Consider the following 23503-nt stretch of genomic DNA (forward strand, 5'->3'; position numbering starts at 1 on the left):
AATAAAAAGTAAAACAACAACAAAAACAAACATAGAATTATAAGCCAATAGTCCCTGAAGATATCCATTAGTTATGAACAATCTTATAATGGCCAAATTCAAAGGCCTTATTTCTGTTCTCATCTTCTATGATCCCTCCATCAAATGACACTGCCTCACACCTTTCCTTAAACTCTGTTGTCTTTTGTTTCCCAAACTTTCTGACTCCTTTCCTCTCAACCTCTTTAGCTGGATCTTTCTTTGCATGCCTCCAAAGTTTGGAGATCCTCAAAGCCCTTGTCTTTTCAAACTTTATGCACAATCGCAAGGCATTAATTACAACTACATGTCAATGACCCTCACATTGCCATTTTCCACCCCCATGTCTCAGGAGTATTAGTTCTATACACTGGATTATATTCACCACTTCGTAAATTTTACTACATCCTCTCCTTAGCTGTACTTTCTACTTTGCCTGATATACTTACATAGATCTCCAACTAGTACCTCAAATTCAATATATGTTTGAAAAGAAACCCAATTCATAATCTTTCTTTACATTTCTCCACCAAAAGCAGTAGCTCTCCTCTCAGCTTTTTAGCTTCTCCAAATGGTACCCAATCAACCAGGTGTCTAAGTCATGCTTATCTGGGCCCTCTCTTTCTTCATATCCTTTCAGTTCTATTCCTTCCTGTTGTTACTGCTATGAGATTCCTTCAGCTGGGACTACTCCAAGCCTTCCTAACTGGTTTTCTGTCTTCTGATTCCTTCTAATTCCAATCCATCACACAGAGTTGCCAGATTAGAAGATTATCTCTAAAGATTTCACTCCCCTGCTCAAAAATCTTTGATGGGTCCCCTCTGCCTACTAAATAAATCTGAATTCTCTACCCAGATAGTCAATGCCCTTTACATGACCTAAGCTCCAATCAATCTGAACTCTAATGGTGTTTTATTTATCCCTCTACGAAGAAAATGTACTCTGCTACATTTCCCTTCTGCTACCTAGTATAGCTAATTTAATGTAGGTCTTACTCCCACCCCTAACCCCCCCAATATTTGTTGGCTGTTTGAGGGCAGGGACCATATCTTGGTACCTCCCCACGGAAAATAACACAGTAATGTTTGTGAAGGAAGGAAAACAAGACTTCAGAATAAAACCCAATTCAATTTGGGCTACAAAATAGTATTTCAATTCCTCTTCCTACAGATGTAGTCTTTCCAGAATGTGTACATAGAATAAAAAATATTTATTACCTGTTATTACATTTATATCTGGGTACTGGTTTTCACACAGACCAACAGCTTTGCTGTCTCTCTCAAAAGCCTCTCGAAGTTCTTTCTTGACTGCTGCTGAACCACATAATCGGTACAGACCTACCACCTAGAAATAAAATTACGGCTATATTATGGCAAATTTGATAAAGAGAAAATATAATAGCACAAAATGTATAAGTCACATGAAACTGGTAATCAAATATGTTCTGATGACATTTAATTAAGAATACCTCAAACAGCTTTTGCAATCTCACCATAGACCATATTCATCAGTCTTCAAGAATAAAAACATTCTATTCTTTCTTTTAAATTCAAACAGTATTCTATGATTTCTGTAGTGCTATCTATCTTAAGATACCAGCCCTTCACTTTGGTTTTATATGGTCAACCACTATGCCCAAGATTGTACCCTTTCACATCTTTTGCTCTAAACTGAAGAAATGCAGCATAGTGGTTAAATAATGGTTTTAGATTCCAAAAGCCCCACTCTATTACTCCTTGCTTAGTGAATCTGGGCAAGTTATTTAATCTCTTTAAATCTCAGTTTATTTTTCCATAAAAAAGTATATAGTTGAAATAAGATTCCAGTATACTATTTGTGTTATCTTTTTAGGAAAAAAAAAAAGATTCTAGGGAAGAAATAAAAGCAAACCTGGAATTTTTTTAACTTACTAAATTAATTGATTATTAAGTGATAAAGAAATTCAATTAAAATAATATATTAAAGGTAAAATAAAACCTTTAGTTCAAAATATATATAAGATGCACAGATACCACCCTCCTTCCCCTCAACCTACACTAAAAAGATTTATATTTTAAACATTGTTAGTTCATACAGGAGATAAAATTTAAGTCTTAGGAAGTTCATTATAAATTCACTGAGAGGAAATCAACATGATAGCTATAAAAGGAAAACATGTCTGATTAAGCAATCAGTTTTTTAAAAAAAATAAACCTTCAAGAAAACCAAGAAAAATAAGTTATTGTTAACTGTACTTCCACATCAAACATGATTTAGGAAGTTGAATTACCTTGAATTGAAGAAAGTTATAAAGAAATTATTTCAAGACAGAAATAAAGTAAAAACAAACAATGAATATCCCCAAGGATTTGAACTAGGAATCACTTTAAAATCTTATAATCTAGGAGAAGGAGTACACAAATGAAATTTCCAGGTGTAGTTAATGACACAAACCTCTCCAAGTCATTAAATAACTGATAGAATATAGAATAGAATATAGAAGGTGGGTCTTGATATAGGAAAGTGTTACTAATAGATACAAAGAAATGTTACGCAAAATATTAGAGATGATAAGCACTAAATATTAATTGGAAGATAGTAAGAAACCTACAACAATTTCTTTTTTTTTTTTTTAGATTTATTTATTTAAGAGAGAGTGCGTGCATGTGAGCAAGGCAAGGGGCAGAGGGAGGGAGGAGAGAAGCAGACTCCCTGCTGAGTACAGAGCCCAACGTGAAGCTTGATCTCATGACCCTTGAGATTATGACCTGAGCCTAAATCAAAGGTCAGACGCTTAACTGACTGGGCCACCCAGGCGCCCCAGGAACCTGCAACTATTTTTAAGAGAAGGTAATGCAAGGATCAACATAATATGGGAAATTAAGGAATGTACTAAGAAGGAAATTTCCTACTCTTATCCACATTCATAGTGAATTCACACTGAGAATAGCGTGTCCTACGTTGGTCACATCTCACAAAACATAGGAGAACCATAGATGATCCAGAAAATAAAGCTAAAATATTAAAATGCTATCACATTAGAAGAAACTAACTCAAGTAGACCCTTCTGGTGTAGGCACATTTAAGTGTCACAAAATTCCCTCATAAAGATGTATCCCCTTCAACTTGAGACGGAGATGAACCTAGAATAAATTAAAGAAAGCAATACTTCAGTAGTAAGTAATAAATTAATGGACCATGCTATCCCAAAAGGTGAATAAAGGAAGACAGAGATTTAATATAGATATTTCAAGGAAAGGACACTTTAGGATATTATCCCTATCTTCAGAGGCTGACTTCTTGAATCAAACACTTGAAGTACATGCTTGATGCCTCTATCAGAGACAAAATCTGTACTGGATTAACCACGAGTATGATTTCCACCATAATTTTTCCCATTGGAAGCAGGGGATAGGTGGTAGTAGCCTTCAAAGCATTTGGAAGATGCGACAAACTACTTTTGTATGACTGTTAAAACCTCATGTTCACAGTAACAAAAACAAGAATAATTACTGACTAAAAAGGTAAACAAAATCCAAGTAGTGTACAAGTCTGTAAAATACAGACACAATAAGCTTCTTTCTCTGGGGGGTGGGGGGGAGGGAAAAGGCAAAAGAAACAAAACCAAAAAAGGTGTTTAAAAACTGCAGTTCCAAATGTACTACTGTAAATTTTACTTTTTAGTTCACAGGAAATAATTCTTTTTTTTTAAATACACCATTTTTTTAAGAGTTTATTTATCTGAGAGAGAGAGCAGAAGCAGGGGGAGGGAGAGGGAGAGGGCGAAGCAGACTCTCCACCGAGCAGGGAGCCAGATGCAGGACTGGATCCCAGGACCCTGGAATCATGACCTGAGCTGAAGGAAGATGCTTAATCGACTGAGACACCCAGGCGCCCCATCACAGGAAATAATTCTTTATTAAAATAACTATTTCTAAACTTTAAGTATAGAAATAAAAAGCATTCCTAAAAATGTTTTCTTAGTATTTAAAAAAGTTACATCTTATATATACATTCTTTATAAAATATTTCAGAAAAGAGACTGTAAAAGTACAGTGCTATTTGAGTTACTTATTTTAATATTCAATTGTAAAAGTTTCTGTTTAATAATTAGCTTTACAGTCTGCCTAATCTCTGACCTCTCCACATGTTGCCAAAAAAAAAAGGGGTGGGGGGACAGAGAACCTTAAGAAAAAGTAACCGGACCAAGAGTTAGATTGGAAACTAAAGGCTTCAATCTCATATAGACAACATAAAGTCAATCTGAGTAATACATCTGAGGTTTCAAAAGTTCAGATATCCCTCCTACCTCTCACCTTCAGAGAGCTACTTCATCTATTTTTATAGATATCAGCAAATAAGACCCACAGAGATTAAGTGACTAGCCCAACATCACACAGCTAATTAATAATGGAGGAGAAACCAGTACCTGTTTCCTGCATCTTTAATACAAAACCCCACTAACTTACTTAACACCGTTTCCATAGTTTCCTCATCAGGTCCAAGGTGAGTTATTTTAAAATCTTTTCTATATACAAAGAAATCATAGTTCAGACTTGGTGATATTTACCCCTGGTGTTTTTAATCAATGTCATAAATTCTGATAGCACTAAAGCAGAAATACCTCAGAAATACTGATGTTAGGCTTAATTTTTAAATTTAAACAATTACTTGTACCTCAGAATAATATCCTCAGTGATATGCTGTTTCTCATTGTCATAGCCCACATGTATTAAAGAAAATAAAGAAAGATAAGGTCTAATAAACTGGTTAATATTGCATATCTGATTACATACAACACCAGGGTTTTTGTTTGTTTTAATGGGCTGCTTTTACCTTCTTATTTATTTATTTAACCTTCTTATTTGAAAGGAAAAGAGAATGAGAAATGTTATTAGTAGGACCTCTCTTCATCCTCCATGCAATCCCAAAGTTCAGAGACAAATAAGCTTATGCTTCCTGAAGAGTGGGAGGAGGGAGAGTATGGAATAAGGGCAGGGAGTTAGTTTTAGGAGTAAAGTGGGGTTTTAAGATTCACTGTTGGAATTCTGTGCCATAAGAATGTCAAACCATGCAGAAACATTCCTTAAATGAATTAGTCTCTGCCTATCTTATCAGCTCCGGCTTTTCCTAGGAATGCCATTGTAAAACAATCCTGATATGTAGGTATAACGCCCATGCAGCTCTGCATCACAACATAAATTGTAGAACCATCTAGCATGCTCTCAATTGCTCACTGACAACACAGGTGAAAGTACCCTAAACAGTAATGGAATAAAAATAAAAAATAGGAATGAGAAAATGTCTAAATTGGATTTTTTTTAACCTTACCTTAAATTCCTTCCCCTAAGACTTAACTATAAATTTAGTTAATTAAGGTAGATAAATGTGATAAGGAGGTAGTAGAGAAACAGTGAAATAATACCTGACAGCCTCTCTTTTCAATTTCCATAATACATTTTTGTATCAGGAGTGGCACCATCAGTCCTATATTTTCTTTCTCTACAACTTTTCGAATATCAACACCAAATATTACTGGTTCTCGGTTTATATCCAGTCCATGAAGAGAATTCTCCCACTGTTCCAGAAGAGTCACTTTCACATAAATAAGACCTCTAGGCTCAAGTTTGACAGCCAACTGATGTGTCTTTGTCACTCTGAATAAAGTGGGAAGAACAACAGTTCCGTGACAACACACTCGATTTTTTCTTGGAGTCGGTTCCCAACTGAACACTACTAATTTCAAATGCTGTGCATTTTCAATTTCTATGTTGAAAGTATGATCCATGTCTAAAAATGTTGTCCGACATGTGAGCAAAGCTGTTCTTGCTTTGTTTACTGAATCTACCTGAATCGCACAGAAGACATCTTTTGAGTCTATCCGGGGTGGTTTTAAATCCTCAGCACCATAGAAATGCACACTCATGAGCCCAGATATGTACTGTGAACACTTAGGTTGATCAGAAAAACTGTAATGTCTAAAAGCATCAATGTCTATTTCGTTCTTGTTACAACTATTTGGAATTATTTCTTTTCCCTTTCCAAATTTGTTTTCAGATCCATGTTTGCTAGATTTAGTTATAAGTTCAGGTGAATCTCCATCACTGAGGTAACCACCTTTGCACGAATACTTAGAACTCATAAACGTCTTCTTCTGGTAGTTGTGCTGAGAAGATACACTGGTATCCAGATGGTACCGACTTATAACATTCCTCTTAGCAGCTGTGGTTGTGTTCCCAGAAGGTAGAATATCAGCATGATGCATTTCTTGACAGTTACATTTAGACAAGGAAGGAGTATTATCTGGACTGTTCATATGATTCAAAGTTCCTTTGACGCTCAGCTTTCGGCTAAGTTCTGGCAACCTTTTCATTTTCATGGAAAGTTTCCTCACAGTTCGTGGAGATTTTATTTTATCTGGGAAAGACCAGTTAATTGAGCTACTTTTTTTCACAGGGCTAGGGCTTGGAGAAGATGGCTCTGGCACTCCCAATTCAGTCTTATTTGTAGCAGCTAGGATCCCAGGACCTTAAAAAACAAACAAACAAAAAAGGTATTACAAGGTGATATGTTCTGATTCCTACTTTATAAATCATCAACTAAACAAACTCTCATGTGGACAGATTTTCTTCTCGTTTCATCTCATTGGGGAGATTTAGTTAGTTACAAGTTTAGGTAAATCTCCATTACCCCCTTCAAATAGAGTACCAAGAATTTCCAGGGGTGCCTGGATGGCTCAGTTGGTTGAGCATGTAACTCTTGATCTCGGTGTTGTTAAGTTTGAGCCCCACGTTGGGTGTAGAGATTACTTAAAAACAAAATCTTAAAAAAAAAAGGGGTGAATTTCTAAATAGCTTACAGAGGAAAAAAGCATTTCCCTCTCCATCTGCTTTTCTATTCTAATGGTTTGGAGGAAGGGTATATAGGTTCCTTTTAAATCTTTCCCACTGCAGTATAATTCAGGGAGTATGTTATTTTATAACCATAAGCAGTGGATATCAGAGGAAACTAGGAAAGCTTCCTATTTTAATAGGTTTATTTTGGCATATTAATACACATTTATTTTAATATATTTCCTATTTTAATATGTTTATTCAGAAATCCTACTCTAATTAAAAAAAGAAATCCTACTCTAAGAACATTTCTTCTTTATTTTTAAGATTTTTTTAATTTATTTACTTGAGAGAGAGAGCAAGTGAGCACAAGCAGGGGGAGGGGCAGAAGGAGAGGGAGAAGCAGGCTCCCTGCCAAGCAGGGAAGCCAGACGCAAAGCTGGCTCGATCCCAGGACCCCAAGATCAAAACCTGGGCGGAAGGCAGCCGCCTAACCGACTGAGCCACCCAGGTGCCCCAAAGGAACATTTCTTCTATTTACAATCCTCTAAAAACTAAATTTTATCATGTAGCAGGACTGGTTTTTTAAAAAATTTAAAAACAAAACAAAATTTGTAATTTTGACAACTAAGAGCCCTTCTTCATTCTAATATTCTATTAGAACATACCATGGAAGATTATATAAAATCAACTCCAGTCAATCAAGAATAACTGAATATCGAGGGGGGCCTGGGTGGCTCCGTTGGTTGAGGGTCCAACTCTTGATTTCGGTTCAGGTTGTGATCTCAGGGTCATAAGATCGAACTCCACATTGAGCTTAAAGACGCTAGAGCAGGTGTCCAGAAGGACAAGGGATGGGAGTGAAAGTGGGGACCTGGGACAAAAAGTGAGAAATGAACGGAGGGATGAATTACAAGTGCTCTATAGACTTAGCAGTCTGGATGACTCGACTTATATCCCACGATACAACAGCAATGAGTTGAAAGCCCTTAAGACACGAAGGAAGAGTTGCAGGAATGGATTCAAGAGTGTATATACAGGGGCGCCTGGGTGGCTCAGTAAATTAGGTGACTGCCTTTGGCTCAGGTCATGATCTCAGGGTCCTGGGATTAAGCACCATGTTGGGCTCTCCACTCGGCGGCAAGTTTGCTTCTCCCTCTGCCTGTTATTTCTCTCACTTTTGCTCTCTCTCAAATAAATAAATAAGCTTTAAAAAAATAAAGTGTATTCAAAAAAATAAAAAACAAAAAAGTCTGCTTGTCCCTCTCCCTCCCCCCATTTGTGCATGCTCTCTCTCTCAAATAAAATCTTTAAAAAAAATTAAAATAAATTTTAAAAAGAATAACTGAATATTGAATATCATAAAGCTAATTGATTGATTTTCTTATATTATTTATATACAGTAACTCCCTAGAACTTCAAAAGCTAAATTAGGGTCTTTCCTTGCAATTTCAAAGTATTAAATGACAGTACAGAGACATAAATAAGTTTTCTTATAATTCTCAGTTTTCATGAAGAGTAAAGCACTGAAATGTTTCTTAATTCTTCTCCACCCAAAAATAGCTTTATTTTTTTTCTGAATGTAAAAACAAAAAGTTTTTAAAAGATACAAAGAAATACAAATAAAGTAAATAGCCTAAACTGCACTATCAAGAGATTAGCCATTGTAAATATTGTGGTGAAAAGAATATTAAAAGTTGTTTAATATTAAATTGTTAATATTTATAACACCAGCCAACATTTATTTAGACAAAGTATGAAAAATTAATACTTAAGTATGCAAGGATCCTCATTTAATTCTTGAAATAGCCCTATGAGTTAAGATACCACTAGCATCCCATTCTCCAGATAAAGACCTCATGCACAGAGCTGTCTGATTTGTTTAAGATCACAAAGCTGGTAAGTGGAAGAAACAGGCATGATTCAAACCTAAGCATAGGCCTTCAAAGCCTATATTCTTTTTTTTTTTTTTTAAAGATTTATTTATTTGAGGGCGCCTGGGTGGCTCAGTTGTTAAGCGACTGCCTTCGGCTCAGGTCATGATCCTGGAGTCCCAGGATGGAGTCCCGCATCGGGCTCCCTGCTCGGCAGGGAGTCTGCTTCTCCCTCTCCCACTCCCCGTTTGTGTTCCCTCTCTCGCTGTGTCTTTCTCTGTCAAATAAATAAATAAAAATCTTTAAAAAAAAAAAAAAAGATTTATTTATTTGAGAGAGCGAGAATGAGAGAGAGAGAGTACATGAGAGGGGGTAGGGTTAGAGGGAGAAGCAGGCTGCTCGCTGAGCAGGGAGCCCGATGCGGGACTCGATCCAGGGACTCCAGGATCATGACCTGAGCCGAAGGCAGTCGCTTAACTAACTGAGCCACTCAGGCGCCCCAAAGCCTATATTCTTAAATACTATACTTTAGAGCCCTTCCATCCTTCTAAGCATTTTTCTGTCTATACATACACATTAAATTGATTTTTAATGACCATTTTTCAACAATTAAGAAGTTAAAATATTCTATTTAACCTCAAACTTTCAATCCCCCAGTTAAAAAAAAATGTCAGGGGCGCCTGGGTGGCTCATTTGGTGAAGAATCTGCCTTTGGCTCAAGTCATGATCTCAGGGTCCTGCTCAGTGGGAAGCCTACTTCTCCCTCTCCCTCTGCCCCTCACCCTGCTCGTGCTCTGTCTCTCTCTCTCTCAAATAAATAAATAAATAAATAAATTTTTAAAAAAATGTATAGACTAATAAATTTTATTTTAAAACTTGAAACTGTTGGGGCGCCTGGGTGGCTCTGTTGTTAGGCGTCTGCCTTCAGCTCAGGTCATGATCCCAGGGTCCTGGGATTGAGCCCCGCATCGGGCTCCCTGCTCTGCGGGAAGCCTGCTTCTCCTTCTCCCACTCCCCTTGCTTGTGTTCCTGCTCTCGCTATCTCTCTCTCTCTGTCAAATAAATAAATAAAATCTTTAAAAAAAAAAAAAAACTTGAAACTGTTCCTATTTAAGGGTTCAAACTAATAAAGCAAAATGAAAATATCTTCTAAAATCTAATATAAGTTTAAACTGTTCCTTTAAAGAAACAATCTAGGGGTGCCTGGCTGGCTCAATCAGTAGAGCATGTGACTCTTGATCTCAGGGTGGGGCCTAGAGCTTACTTTAAAAAAAAAAAAAGAAAAAAAGAAATAATCTATTTTTTAAACTATTTAAAATTTAAATCAATTTTTCACACTTCATCTAACTATTCTTTACAAAGATCTCTAATGATCCTCATATCAGAGGCTCCTCTATGTAATACATTTCACAATTAAAATGATCCAAAAAAGTATTAATTCATTTCAAAAATCAATAGATTAAATGACCTTTCTTTAAAGTATTAATACTCCCTCCACCCCTCTTTGTGTGTCCTAATGACAAAGAAGTGGTTTCTTTCTAGAGAAAGGACTATTTTAAGTATGCCTGCTGGGCTTTTCTGGTAAGTAACTAATAAGAAATGGAGTGTTTGATAAACTAGACAAAGCATTCTCTTGTACTGTAAATTGTAGCACAATTCTACTGGTTTACTGGCCTAAAACATTCTATAGTAATCGGAGTCCTGCTGTAGTCTACAATCTATTTTGTCATGGCTTAAAAAGCTACCCAGTATATTAAATTGCTCTAGGTTTTTTTTACATTATTAAGGAGTTAATTTAACATTGACTTTTTCTACACATCATGCATTAAATATTTCTTACTTAAGTCCTTAACTAATTATTAAATTGAAATACTGTAAAAATTAGCAATTTGTAACTGCAGACAAGATAATTTATTAAAATAAAAATGCTTTGTTTTTATAAAATCCAAGAGCTGAACTATTACCAAATTCAATAACTGCTTAAAATTAAACCAAAATCACACTAATCAAATCACAGACTAGTTATAAAGGGAAAGTACAAAATGAAAATCTTTATAAATTCATGGGCCAGGCTAGAATCAAGTGAAACTGGCACATTCCTTCAGCACCTAGAACAGTAACTGGTACACAGCAGAAACTGAGTGTTTACTGAATAAATGAATCAACCAACCAATTGTTGGTTGCCTGTAAGCTGGTAAAACTTTTAGGAAATATAATATAGGAATTACATATAATAGTTACCAGTCAGAAAAACCCAGTAATGCTACTAGTTATTAATCCTAATTAAGTAAAATAGAACATGATGAAGATCACTCCAATAGTAGTGGAAACAATCTATTAACACCCAACATAATGAGTCAAATAGATTAGGACACATCTACCCAATTAAATACTATGAAATTGGTAAACAATAATGTTATTCTACAGTATGTAACAATACAAGATGAAAATACCAAGTGAAAATATCCAAAAAGGAGAGTGCTATGATTGCAGCTAAATAAAAGATACATATACACATGGGACTTGAGAGACAAGTCATAATTGTGTTAGGATGATTAAAAAATTGTCATTCATATTAAATATACTCAAGCTTTCCTATTTCTTAATCAGAAAATTATTTTAAAATTCAACCATTCTCTTTGCGTATTTCTCAACAGTTCTCTGTTAATATTGCTAAAGAAAACATCACTTTAGGGGCACCTGGGTGGCTCAGTCGGTTAAGCATCTGCCTTTGGCTCAGGTCATGATCCCAGGGGCCTGGGATCAAGCCCCGCATCAGGCTCCCTGCTCCGTAGGGAGCCTGCCTCTCCCTCTCCCTCTGCCTGCTTCTCCCTCTGCTTGTGCTCTCTCTGTCAAATAAATAAATAAAATATTTTAAAAAAGAAAAGAAAACATCACTTTAGGTGACCTTTCTGATCAAACTAAAACAAAAAATGATGACATGTAAATAAGCTGTCTAAATATTTCCTTTGGTGGGTACCTGGGTGGTTCAGCTGGTTAAGCGTCCAACTCTTGATTTTGGCTCAGGTCATGATCTCAGGGTCCTGGGATCAAGCCCCGTGTTGGGCTCCTTGCTCAGTGGGAAGTCTGCTTGTTGCATGTCTTCCTCTCCCTCTGCCCCTTCCCTCTACTGCCACCGCCCCACCCGAGCATGAGCGCTCTCTCTCTCTAAAATAAATAAATATTTATAAATAAATAAATAAATACTTCCTTTGGTCATATTTAATAGTGCTTATAGTTTAATAATATGTTAAAGAGAAGAATAACAGTGAGAAAGGAGACCTAAATATCAGCCCTACCATACTTTCAAGTTTTGGGGTTGTTGTTTTTTGTTTTTGTAATGTCTGTTAGTCTTTCCAGGTTCACAATTTGGCACAAACATAAAATAATAAAGTTCAAAGACAATAACTTAAATCAAAGTATGTATCATTTTACAGACACTGGCTTTCTAACTTTGCAGTTATTCTTATACCCTCTCGCCTTTTCTGCACCATACCAACCCGCCACTCTGCCATACTCCTTTAAGCCTTCCCTACCATTCCACCCTAATCACAACCTGCGTTCCTATTATATTATATAGCATTTATTTCTCTCTCCATCCAGATTACAAAAAACCCCACAAATTCATGCTGAAAAGTCAGTCTACAATTAGGAACGCACACACACAAAATTTTTCATTACGTTCAATCCCAACATGGGGGGGGGGTTACTTAATATTTCCAGCATAACTTCTCAGTGTTTCTTTCAAAAAACTAGTATCATATAGTACACACTGTTTTTTAACTCACTTTTTCTCTTATCAATATAACATTCACTCCACCTCCTCATATCCCTGAGGAACGGATTCAAATGCAAGTAGTTTATTTGTAAAGTATAGAAATACTAGCAAGAAGTGAGAAAATTCAGGGGAAAATCCAAAAATTATCAAGCCTGCTACTATGGGCAACTGGTACTTAACCTCAGGAGAAAACTCTGGGAAGCAATGTAGAATTATGGCACTCAAGGAGGGAGAGAGCTGAGGTAACCCTACACCAACTTCTGTCAGTCACTGGTTGAGGGGCACTCCCAGACTGCCCTGCAGAGAAATTCCCTAACCCTTCTCAGAGTCCTCAAGCAGAGATGCGGATACTGATGTTTGGAAGTAGGCTGCTTCCCTCTAAATAAGTAATAAAATCCAAGGGATGTACACAAGGTACTGATAGCATCTGCTATACCCCACATCTTTGAATATTCTGTATCATTTGAAATTTTTTTTAGATTTTTTTGTGGGGGAAGGGGCAAAGGGAAAGGGAGAGGGACAAGCAGACTCTCCGCTTGTGCAGAACTGGATGTGGGGCTCAATCCCAGGACCCTGAGATCATGACCTGAGCCAAAGTCAGATGCTTAACCAACTAAGCCACCCAGGTGCCCCTCATTTGAAATTTTATAAATTAAAATGACTTGATATGAACCAGAACTGCTTTCTATCCAACATTTGATATCTGCAACTAAATATGCTTTATGCGGTTTCCTGTGTAGTGTGTCTGGGACTAAATTTGAAAAGAGGCATATCAAAAAATCAAGGCAATCAAAGAAAAATAAAACCATCAGGCTGAACTGTATGAAATGCTGTGTTCTGCAGATCAGAAACTGTAGAATCTCAGCAATTTCATATGGTTCAACCTAATATGCATCAAACTTCCAATTATTTCCTTTCTAGGTTCCATAACTATTGTAGCACCTATTTCCAAGGTCTTTACTTCTCCCTCTCATTTCTTTTTCTCTTCTTCCTTTCCTTTCATGAGGAAATGTAGGCATGAAACCATAAAGTAGTAACTACTGGTACACTTAATATACAACTTTTCAGCTGTACCCAGGCTAGGTGTAAATGAATGAATGAAGTAAAATCAGATTTCCATGAAGAATATATCTTTCTCTTCCACACCTTGTGATTCCATTCTTTCAACTAAGAGAAAAGTAATTACTATCTCAAAGGACAGACATCCTAAGAGTTGGTGTAGGACTACCCCAGTATCTTCACCCCTTACAAAACCAAGTCTGTGATAGGATTAAACCACCATTTATATAAAAAGGTTTGTAATGGTTTTTGAGTTTTATTTTTATGAAAATTCACTCACTCTGTAAGAAAAAGTACATAGCTATAATAGACAACTATATTTAGTTTTAGCTACTGTCAAAGAATTGAACAACGATGGGGATTAACATAAGAATAGAAAAAAAAGTGAAGGACAAAAAAAAAAAGAATTGAACAACGGAAAAAGAAAAGGCAAACATATGATCATCTTTACCTGCAAAAGGAGATTTCAACATGAGACTCTCCTCTACCATGATACCTTCTTGTGTCTTGTGTCCAAGCCTTTGCTTGAACTGCTGCATGAACTCTGGGGAATGGATGGACTCTACAGGATTCGTTTCATTGGACTGTGTGGTTCTGAGTTCTGGAGAGCACAGCAAGTCTTCAGTGTACTGCTCTGTTTTCATTAGGTCACTACCAGACAATACTCTCAAACTAACAGCAGGAAACTTCAGAACAGGAGGGTCTGCCTCACCAAAACTCAAGGCATTTGATAAACCAAAGTCGTCATCCTCAGGAATGGGGTTGTACCATATTTCTCCTTCATCATCTGCATCATTTTCCTCATTAAAGTCTAAAGAACAGTTTCTTGATAATGAAGAATTTGTAGCATCACACACCATATATGTACAGTATTCCTCAGATGACTTGAAGAAAGGCCGTGATAGCTGATATTTGGGTGAGATGGATAAGTGACTTATGTCTTGGCATTTCTTATTTTCCTCTTCCAAATTAAAAGATCGCAGAGTACTCTGATATAGCCAATTGCGTTTCTTTGACACAGTGATGCTGTTAAGTGGCTTATGACCTCTGAATCCAATATTATCCTTCAGATCTTCAAGTTCTCTTCTCTTCACTGAAGACCCATAGACGTTTTCAAATAAATCTGTGTCAAAGGGAAAAAAGAAAGTAGAATGTAATGATATAACGCCTAGCATACCAGGAAAGACAGGTCACTTGAAATCACTTATTGAAATATTATTTTTAAAAAGATAGAAAGAAAAGTAGTATTACATTTGGAGACTAAAATGAAATAAGAAAGATTTTGGCTTTTTCACCTAAAAATAATTTCTATTAGACTACTAGTATAAGTGACATAAGAACTCTGAGAAAAAGAATAAACAAACTCTGAGATTGCCTTTATAGACATGATAGGGTTAACAAAGACTTAACCCAAGCAAAACATACTTTATAAAAAGCTTACACAGAATGCTTTGTACACAGTATGCCTTTAATTAATATTTTTAATAATTTCCAACTTACTACTACAAGGACCAGAAATTTTTGGAAAACATAAGTAATATTTCTACTTTCTCACACAAAGATTAACTTTGAGTGAATCTTTAAAAATAAGTGTGGCTTACTTATTACTAAATGCTTTCCTGATTACTGAAATTTCAGCATAACATCTATTTCCCAATCACATAGTTATGCAGTTGCACCTTATGCAGGGTTTAAGTTCTAAGTATCTAGGACAAAAATAAAAATAAAAATCCCTTTAGAAGGCTCTAGATTAGAACCAGCTATCTTGTCTCACGGCAAATACAACCAGCTCTTATTACTGACCAGGCACAAACTTAAGGAGCAAGAACATAAGAATGAACAAAATAGTTTCTACCCTTAAAGAATTCATAGTCCAGTGAGGGTCATCAAATAGTTGGGATGTGTTTGTGTTAATATAATAAGACTCTGAAAATGTATACATAACATTAATCCCATATAAAGAGGAACACATCCAAAGAATTGCATAAGGCAGGCTTCAATAACAGTCAATAAGCTAAATATATACCATAATACTAATTCACTAGACATAGAAAAATAGACAAAACCACATTTGTAAAAATTTAAGATCATGTCCAGCTTTACAAATTATGGAATTACAGTCTGTGCTACTTTAAGTATGTATATGGTTGATTCATCTTAGTATTACAACAAATAAAATATAATACCCTAATAACAGAGTGATAAAAACATATTAAACTATGAGGAATTTAATAACAACCAAAAAATTAGGTTCATGCATAATCAAGGCTTTCAGTAACCTCCCTCTACTGAACAAAAATCCCTTAAAAAATGTAAACTTGTCTTTTTTAAATTCTAAATTTTACCCAATTAATTTAAAAATTTAAAAAAATTTTTTTAATTAAATTAAAACAACAACCCTCAAACAGCAACTGGGCTTCAAGTTCCACTAGTTCCAGAGGCAGGAATAGACTAGGACCAAAAGGGAAGGAAGCTCCCATGAATGCCTACTATGCATTTATTTATTGAGTGCCTACTGTATATCAGCAATGAGAGATAAAACAGTAAGAAAGCCTTTAACGTCGTTTAAGCCTCCACAAAAATGCTAGGACAGGTATGATTATTTCCATAAGCCAGAAAAAATGAGGAATACGGTCAATGTGCTAGCTATAGTATTCAAATTTAAGCCAGTCTAACCCTAAAATCCATGCTCTCCTATACCTGCTCTCCTATACCATGCTACCCACCAAAAAGTAGGGAAGTAGGCAGCCCTTTCTGAACATGGTGATGGTATCAACCCAGTTAACCTTATAGGGTGGCTGCTGGTAAGAATTAAGTGAGATAATGTTGGAAATATTTTGAAAACTGTATAGTACTACTCAGAAAAATAAAGTAACTTGCCCAAGACCACCTAGTTCATAAATGGGAGAGGCAGCACTCAAAATAAACTCTCTGACTCCAAAGTTTGTCAGCAGTACACCTGGGCTACAACTAAGAGATTACACACCTCTACCCTCCAAGATTTAACATGCAAATATGTAACACATATTCAGTAAGTATCTTGAATTGATTTAGTTTAATTAATGAAAAACGTGAAGATTCAAGAGTCCTCTTGGTTCTGTCTCCTTTAAAATTAAAGAAATTAAAAAGTGAAAATCAACACATACTCATGAATCACTGGGGCCTCTGGGTTTTTAGTGGCCACGTCTTTGTCCAAGTGTACTAAAAACTAAATCTATTTCACATTTAAGCCCAAATCCCATATTATTTAATAGCACTTCAGACATTCACGAGATATTATTTGTAGTCTTTACACAATTGTAAATTTGAAGCCAAAAGTACAAAATTATACAACTCAGAATGGCTAGGAGTCATATCTTATTGTATCTTTTTCTCAGATGTCTCTCAAAAGATCCAACATTTTATATAGTTAGATAAATTATTTTGAGTCCTATAGAGTTTTTTGACATGCATTTTAAATGAAATAGACATGCTTCTACTTGTACTGCATTCCAAGGAACTGCAATGACAAAAACAAAGCTACTGGCATCCCATACTTATGCAAATTGACACATCTATTGACATGAGTATTTAATGTATATTTTTTTTTTAAGATTTTATTTATTTGACAGAGAGAGACACAGCGAGAGAGGGAACACAAGCGGGGGTAGTGGGAGAGGGAAAAGCAAGCTTCCCGCGGAGCAGAGAGCCCAACGCGGGGCTCGATCCCAGGACCCTGGGACCACGACCCGAGCCAAAAGCAGACACTTAACGACTGAGCCACCCGGGCACCCCTAATGTATAATATTAAAAGGAATAATTACACGAGATACTATGCAACTACTTTTCATGAAACTATAAACTACAAAAACTTGAAACCAAACAGTCTGACTGCTATTGCTGAATAATTCAAAATAGTACATGATGCTGAAGGCAAAATTTAGAGATAAATAGGTACATTATTGTGATTTCTGATAAAGGCCAAATGTATTCATTTATTAAAACTGAAATATAAGAAACGCCTAATAAAGAATTTAAAACACTTCATTTTTATTTTCATTAACTAAAGGGATGAATATGAATGTTAATTACACAGAAATGGAAAACTATTTGCAATCTTCTATTTACTCCCTTTTATGCTAAAATCAATGTTAAACCCTACTGGCATAAGTTTGAACTACCTTTAGCTTCTGTTAGCTTTACCTACAGCTATATTCATATATGAACACACACACACACTGAAAGAAGAAACAAGTAAAAAAGATATCAAAATAGTATGCAAAGTGGCAAGGCAAAAAAGTCTTTATTCCCTTATAATTATACACATTGTGATATAATTAATTAAATGACTAATTAAAGTCATTTTACTTTGAAAATCTGTAAGAGAATGTAGAAGTGGCAATTAAGTTTTTCACTCAGAAAAATATTCTACATAGTAGTGAACTACTCAAGCCAATTTTGTGTTCTCAATGGTTTCATAATAAATTAAAATGACTTACTAAACATTTAGTGTCCCAGCTCAAAATCATCAGCAAACTTTCTGAGAAATTACGTATTTCAACCCTCATTGAAAATGTACCTATATAAGACATCTTTTCATCATTTAAAAAAGTCCTACTGCAGGGGTGCCTGGGTGGCTCAGTCAGTTAAGCATCTGTCTTCGGCTCAGGTCATGATCCCAGGGTCCTGGGATTGAGCCCCACATCGGGCTCCCTGCTCAGGGGGGAGCCTGCTTCTCCCTCTCCCTCTGCTGCTCCCCCTGCTTGTGCTCTCTCTCTGTTAAATAAATAAAAACAATCTTTAAAAAAATAAATAAAATAAAAAAGTCCTACTGCAGAAACAAACTCTGTTGCTTTTGCTTACTTCTCTTTTAAAAATCCTAAATAAAAGTATTCTTACAAATACTGTATTAGAGTTTAAATAAATACAAACGGACCTGCTTAGAGTCAAACCTGGCAGCCCAGAAGAAATGACTAGAATAAACTGAAACCTTAGGTTTATGCATGAGTGTACTTATAAGTGTCTTTCTCTTTTCCAGATAAATCTAAATGAGGAAATGGATACAATGGAAAGGAAGAAAGTTATTTTTCTATCTTTTATGTTTCCTCCCTTGTGACTAGCAACAAAACCCTTAAGAAAAAAGCTGTGTGCTAGCTTTTGGGACAGTAGAGAAGAAAACCCTGAGACTGTTTTCAGTTCCACAAAAGTAAGGGGGAGGAGCAAGACAAAGATGCACAAAAGAAAAGATGAGCAGAATAAGTAAGTGCCGCTAAAGGGGTGTGTTCCAGCTCAACTCCCAGTGTTCTTCAAGGCAGTACTCCTCAACTTCTGATCATTTCACTCTCCATCCAGAATCCTAATGATCTGGGCAAGGTAGTACTCTCACAAAGCCTGCTTGCCTTTCTCTTGATAACAGCTAACTAAGCATCAAGCATGGTACCAAATGGATTATCTTTTTTCATCCTCACAGCAACCTGAGGACTGAGGCTATGCAGTGTTGAATAACCTGTTCAAGGTCACAAGCCTGGTAAGGTAAGTGGTGGGGTCTAATCAGAAACCCAGAGGCCCTATTCTGTTAACCAGTATACTATATGGCCCCCTCTCTGGCAGATTCCAAAATCTCACATTTATTGGTGCAAGATGAGACCCATATAGAGGGAACTGCTTAAACCTGTCACAGGCAAGTAGTAAATATAAATGTATACATAACAAAATTGAAGCAGAAAGAGCTCAACTGCTTTGTTCTAATAGGGATTAGTTTAAGAATCAGGTATCAGAATAAAGTAGAATGCTTTTTCAAAACTTTAACAAATGTATCAAGATAGGTGATGCGGGTACTGGGAACTCTAGAAGCTAACTACTCAAAGTATGTACCAAACAGTAGCATCTACACTGGGAGTTTGTTAAAACGCAGAATCTCAGGTCCCACCTCCCACCTATAAATCTGCATTTTAACAAGATTTTCAGGGAATTCATATGCACATTTACTTTAAAAAGCACTGCTCCATAACCACACTTTGAGTGGCAATGGTGTAGAAAATAGCCTTGGAGATTCTCAAAAAATAAACTCCACTTAGAAATGTAGGACTTTCAAATCAACACACTATTTTCTGCTGAATTTGTAATTCTCAGAGTTTTCCTGCCACCAGCAACTCTAGTGTTCTACGGCACTGTCCCCCCTCCCCCCCCAAAAAAAGCAACTGGACTTGCCTCTAGGGCCACAACGGCAGAATTTCTCAGAGGAGGATTTAAAACTAGAAGACAGGAGCGTCTGGGTGGCTCAGTTGGTTAAGCATCTGGCTTCAGCTCAGGTCATGATCCCAGGTTCCTGGGATTGAGCCCCACATTGGGCTCCCTGCTCAGCTGGGAGCCTGCTTCTTCCTCTCCCTCTGCCCCTCCCCCTGCTTGAGCATGCCCACTCTCTCTCTCTCTCTAATGAATAAAATCTTTTTAAAAAAAATAGATAAAATAAATAAAAATAAAACTAGAAGACAGTAAAAAATTATATGCATATTGTTACTAATTGTGAAGAGGGCTAATGCATAAAAGATTTTGTTGAAAAAAATCCATAAAGATCATGTAGCTCATAAAGATAGGAAATCAGAGCTACAAATACTTGAGAAAAGAGAAGAAACAGATGGGACTCCACATTATAAATGTCAACTTCACTTTAAGGTATATTACACAAGATTATACCAGTTAATTATACTATTTTAAAAGAATTGCCTACAATTCTTTTGTATAATATTTTTGTATAATATTTTTAGACAAAAATATTAACAAGTTACATGCCCTAAAGTTTTCCTTTCACAGATAGTGTAGCAGCAAAAGTAGAGTAAAAATACGCTATTTTTAGGGGCGCCTGGGTGGTTCAGATGGTTAAGCCTCTGTCTTCTGCTCAGGTCATTATGTTAGGGTCCTGGGATAGAGTCCCGCATCGGGTCCCGTGCTCTCTTTCTGTATCTCTTGTCTCAATGAATAAATAAAATCTTTTTAAAAAGGCTATTTTTAAAGCAATAAAAGGCTGAAACAGCTCAACCTAGTGCTTTTGAATTTCCTTCTGAGTACTATATGCTAATTAAACTTATTTATAAAGACTTTTAATGAAGTATAGTTGGCAAATAGATTAAAATTCCTTTGTAATCTTAAGGCTTGCAGAAACTTGACAATATTTACCATGTGTAATGACTTTAGATTTCTTAAATAATCATCTCAATTAAGAACAAATTGGCCAATCTGTGAACACTACATACCCAATGCACCAAATCACTGGCACTATTAAACTATCTCAAGTTTTAGAGGTTCTTAGTAGGAGCCAGAAGTCAAAATAGAAAATCCATTTGTTATATAGTCTCAAAATTTTCCAAAATACCTAAATATTAGGTAAATTAGGTATCTCTATCCCATTATATATTCTATATTATAAATTCTGTATCATTTTTTAAAACAAAATATCCTCATAAATAATACTGTATAGAAAAGTGTGATATTAACCTTTTAGTCTATTTAACATCTTTATACAATCTAGAATGTACTGCTTCATTTGGACTGCCCAATTAATTTTTAGAAAACATGACTGTAAAGTAGAATCCGGAAAAGATGTTAAAAAAAAAAGTAGAATCCAAGTAACATCAATCTGAACTAAAGTTATTTAAAGGTAAAGGTTTAAAACATATTGATTAAAAAATTGTCTTAAAATCTATGAGAACTCCTTCATCTTTGCAACTTTGAGGTTGTTACCTACCCTTCTAAACCTTGCTGAAATTCCATTCATCTCCTCAATCCAAGCAACATAATAGAATTTGTTGGATCAGACCTCTAAAGAACTTTAGCATCTGCTTAACCTTAAATAAATATAGGTTTTGGAGTCATAGAGATCTAAGTCTAAATCGGTGTAATTGTTTGAATCCATATACCAGTATATACAAACCATATACTAGTTTGAGTGACGTTGGGCAAACTACTTAACCCGTTTATTTTGTTGTTGTTGTTAAATGACAAGTGTCATGGGGGGTAAATATGAGAACGACATAAAGTATCCAGAATTGTTTTAATGAGTTAAACTAACTTCATGAAAAATAGTTAAAAAACAAGATTAACTCTCCAAATCTATACTAGATATGTAAACATTACACAAACTATTTTTATCTTTCCTAAAAAATTTGAAAGGAAATAACATCTGATTACAAAACATTAAATAACATCTGAGAAAGGTGTTTAAACCAGAAATTATCCAAGCTTTTGCTTAGATTTCTTGTAAAATATCTAAAATACTACCACACAGTAATTCTAATGTTTCATTTTAATTTCTTTTAAAGTTACTTCCATTTAATTAGTTTCTCAATGAAAAAAAAAATCAATGAATTCATTCTTAAGCATTACTACATTTATTATTACTTTTAAAATCCTTGAATGTTTATTTACTCTATAACTGAGGGCCTTAAAAGCCATCAGATGGTAAATGTTTAACCTTTGCAACGAAAGGGTAAAAAATATTTGACTAAAAGTTTTATGCAGATTTTTGCTATGGCTGAAATTTAACAATCTTACAAAGAGTTAACTGAACCAAGATCATGGGAAATAAAGCTATAGTGGCAATAAAATATGATTACAAATACTTTACCCCTGCAAATGCATATTTTAATATGAATTTAGCTTAATAAAGCACACCTCTCTTTACAAAAAAATTTACATCCTGTCATCCTTTTATTCAAGTGAAATGGAATAAATTTGAGGGAAAAAATTGACAGGTATGGATTAGAGATTTATAGATTCAAAAAAACTTTCCAAGTCTGTATAAGCTTTAAATGAATCATTTGTCTTCACTGTGTGATTAGAAGTTTTGTGAACTTTGTTTCTCCCCACTGTTTTGCATTTATTGATTAAACAAAGTTAATGTGTATAAACCCAGTCCTAGAGGATTTGTAATTCTTTTTTTTTTTTTAAGATTTTTTTATTTATCTGTTTGACAGAGAGAGACATAGTGAGAGCAGGAACACAAGCAGGGGGAGTGGGAGAGAGAGAAGCCTGAGCAAGGAGCCAGATGCGGGGCTCGATCCCAGCACCCTGGGATCATGACTTGAGCCGAAGGCAGAGAAAATGCCAAGTACTCTGAATACGTTTTACATTTCACCATCTAATATTTTTTAAACAATTAATGACATGTAAGTCTTTATGTTCATTAAAAGTCTTTGTATTTAAGATTGTAGCTCAAAGGATCATGTTGTTTTGGACTCAGTTTGAAGGTATTTTACTTCTTTCAGGAAAGAATTACTATTTACAACATAATTAAAAGATTTCTAGAATTGGTACTCTAAACCTTCAGTGAAAATTAAAAATCATGTACATACAAAATTGGGAGGAAAATCCTATTTATAAGGGCAAATATAGTTAAGTTTACAAATGACTTTAAAAGTCTGCACTTTCTTAGAAGTACATGAGACATCTTTTTTTGATTAAAATACTAGTGCCCTTGATTTTCCACAATAAAAAGATTACTCACTTCGTTAGTTTTTATGGGAGGGAGGGGGGAGGAAAGGTGAAGAGAAGTATGTGAAATCCTAAGTGACTAAAAAGAAATTTTAGTTGACAGTGGTTTTTTTTGTTTGGTTTGTTTTGGGGTTTTGGTTGTGTGTGTCTGTGTTGTGTGCATGCGCGCCTGGGAGAGAGGGAAAAAAAAAATGTAATGAGTAAAATGAGTTTATGAAGCCCATAAAGTCTTCCTTGGATCAAATTCAAATTCACAAACCCCACAAAGTCTACGGACTTGCCTAGAGCCACAAAGAATAAAAACCAAGGCAGCACCGCCCAACTCTATACTAAAAGCGTGTGGTGAGCTTAACATTTACTCACTGTTGTGCTGAAGAGTAGGCACACTGGTTCTTAGAGAAGAAAAAACAAAAACCCCAAGTTCCTCATGCCACTGTCGGAAAGGAAAGGAAAGCAGAGAAAGAAAAGAAAAAGGCAAAGCAAGTGAATGCGT

At 35.6% G+C, this 23503-nt stretch overlaps 1 protein-coding gene across 5 annotated transcripts in view; it reads right to left on the minus strand.

Annotated features, from left to right (window-relative positions):
* Positions 1 to 23503, minus strand: part of SYDE2 (synapse defective Rho GTPase homolog 2) — a 48261-nt gene that overhangs the window by 23126 nt on the left and 1632 nt on the right. For all 5 annotated transcript variants that reach the window (XR_014144931.1, XM_081818689.1, XM_006740798.3 and 2 more), the window contains exons 2-4: positions 13994 to 14665; positions 5424 to 6526; positions 1237 to 1363 (exon numbers count right to left, since the gene is read on the minus strand). Coding sequence is in view for 4 of the 5 variants with exons in the window: in XM_081818689.1 (XP_081674815.1) it covers positions 1237 to 1363; positions 5424 to 6526; positions 13994 to 14665 (1902 nt within the window). In the remaining variant the exon portion in view is untranslated. The remainder of the gene's footprint in view (positions 1 to 1236; positions 1364 to 5423; positions 6527 to 13993; positions 14666 to 23503) is intronic.

The sequence above is a fragment of the Leptonychotes weddellii genome, chromosome 4 (assembly GCF_054177405.1).
Source record: "Leptonychotes weddellii isolate Sample4059 chromosome 4, ASM5417740v2, whole genome shotgun sequence".
NCBI classification, from domain to species: Eukaryota; Metazoa; Chordata; class Mammalia; order Carnivora; family Phocidae; genus Leptonychotes; species Leptonychotes weddellii.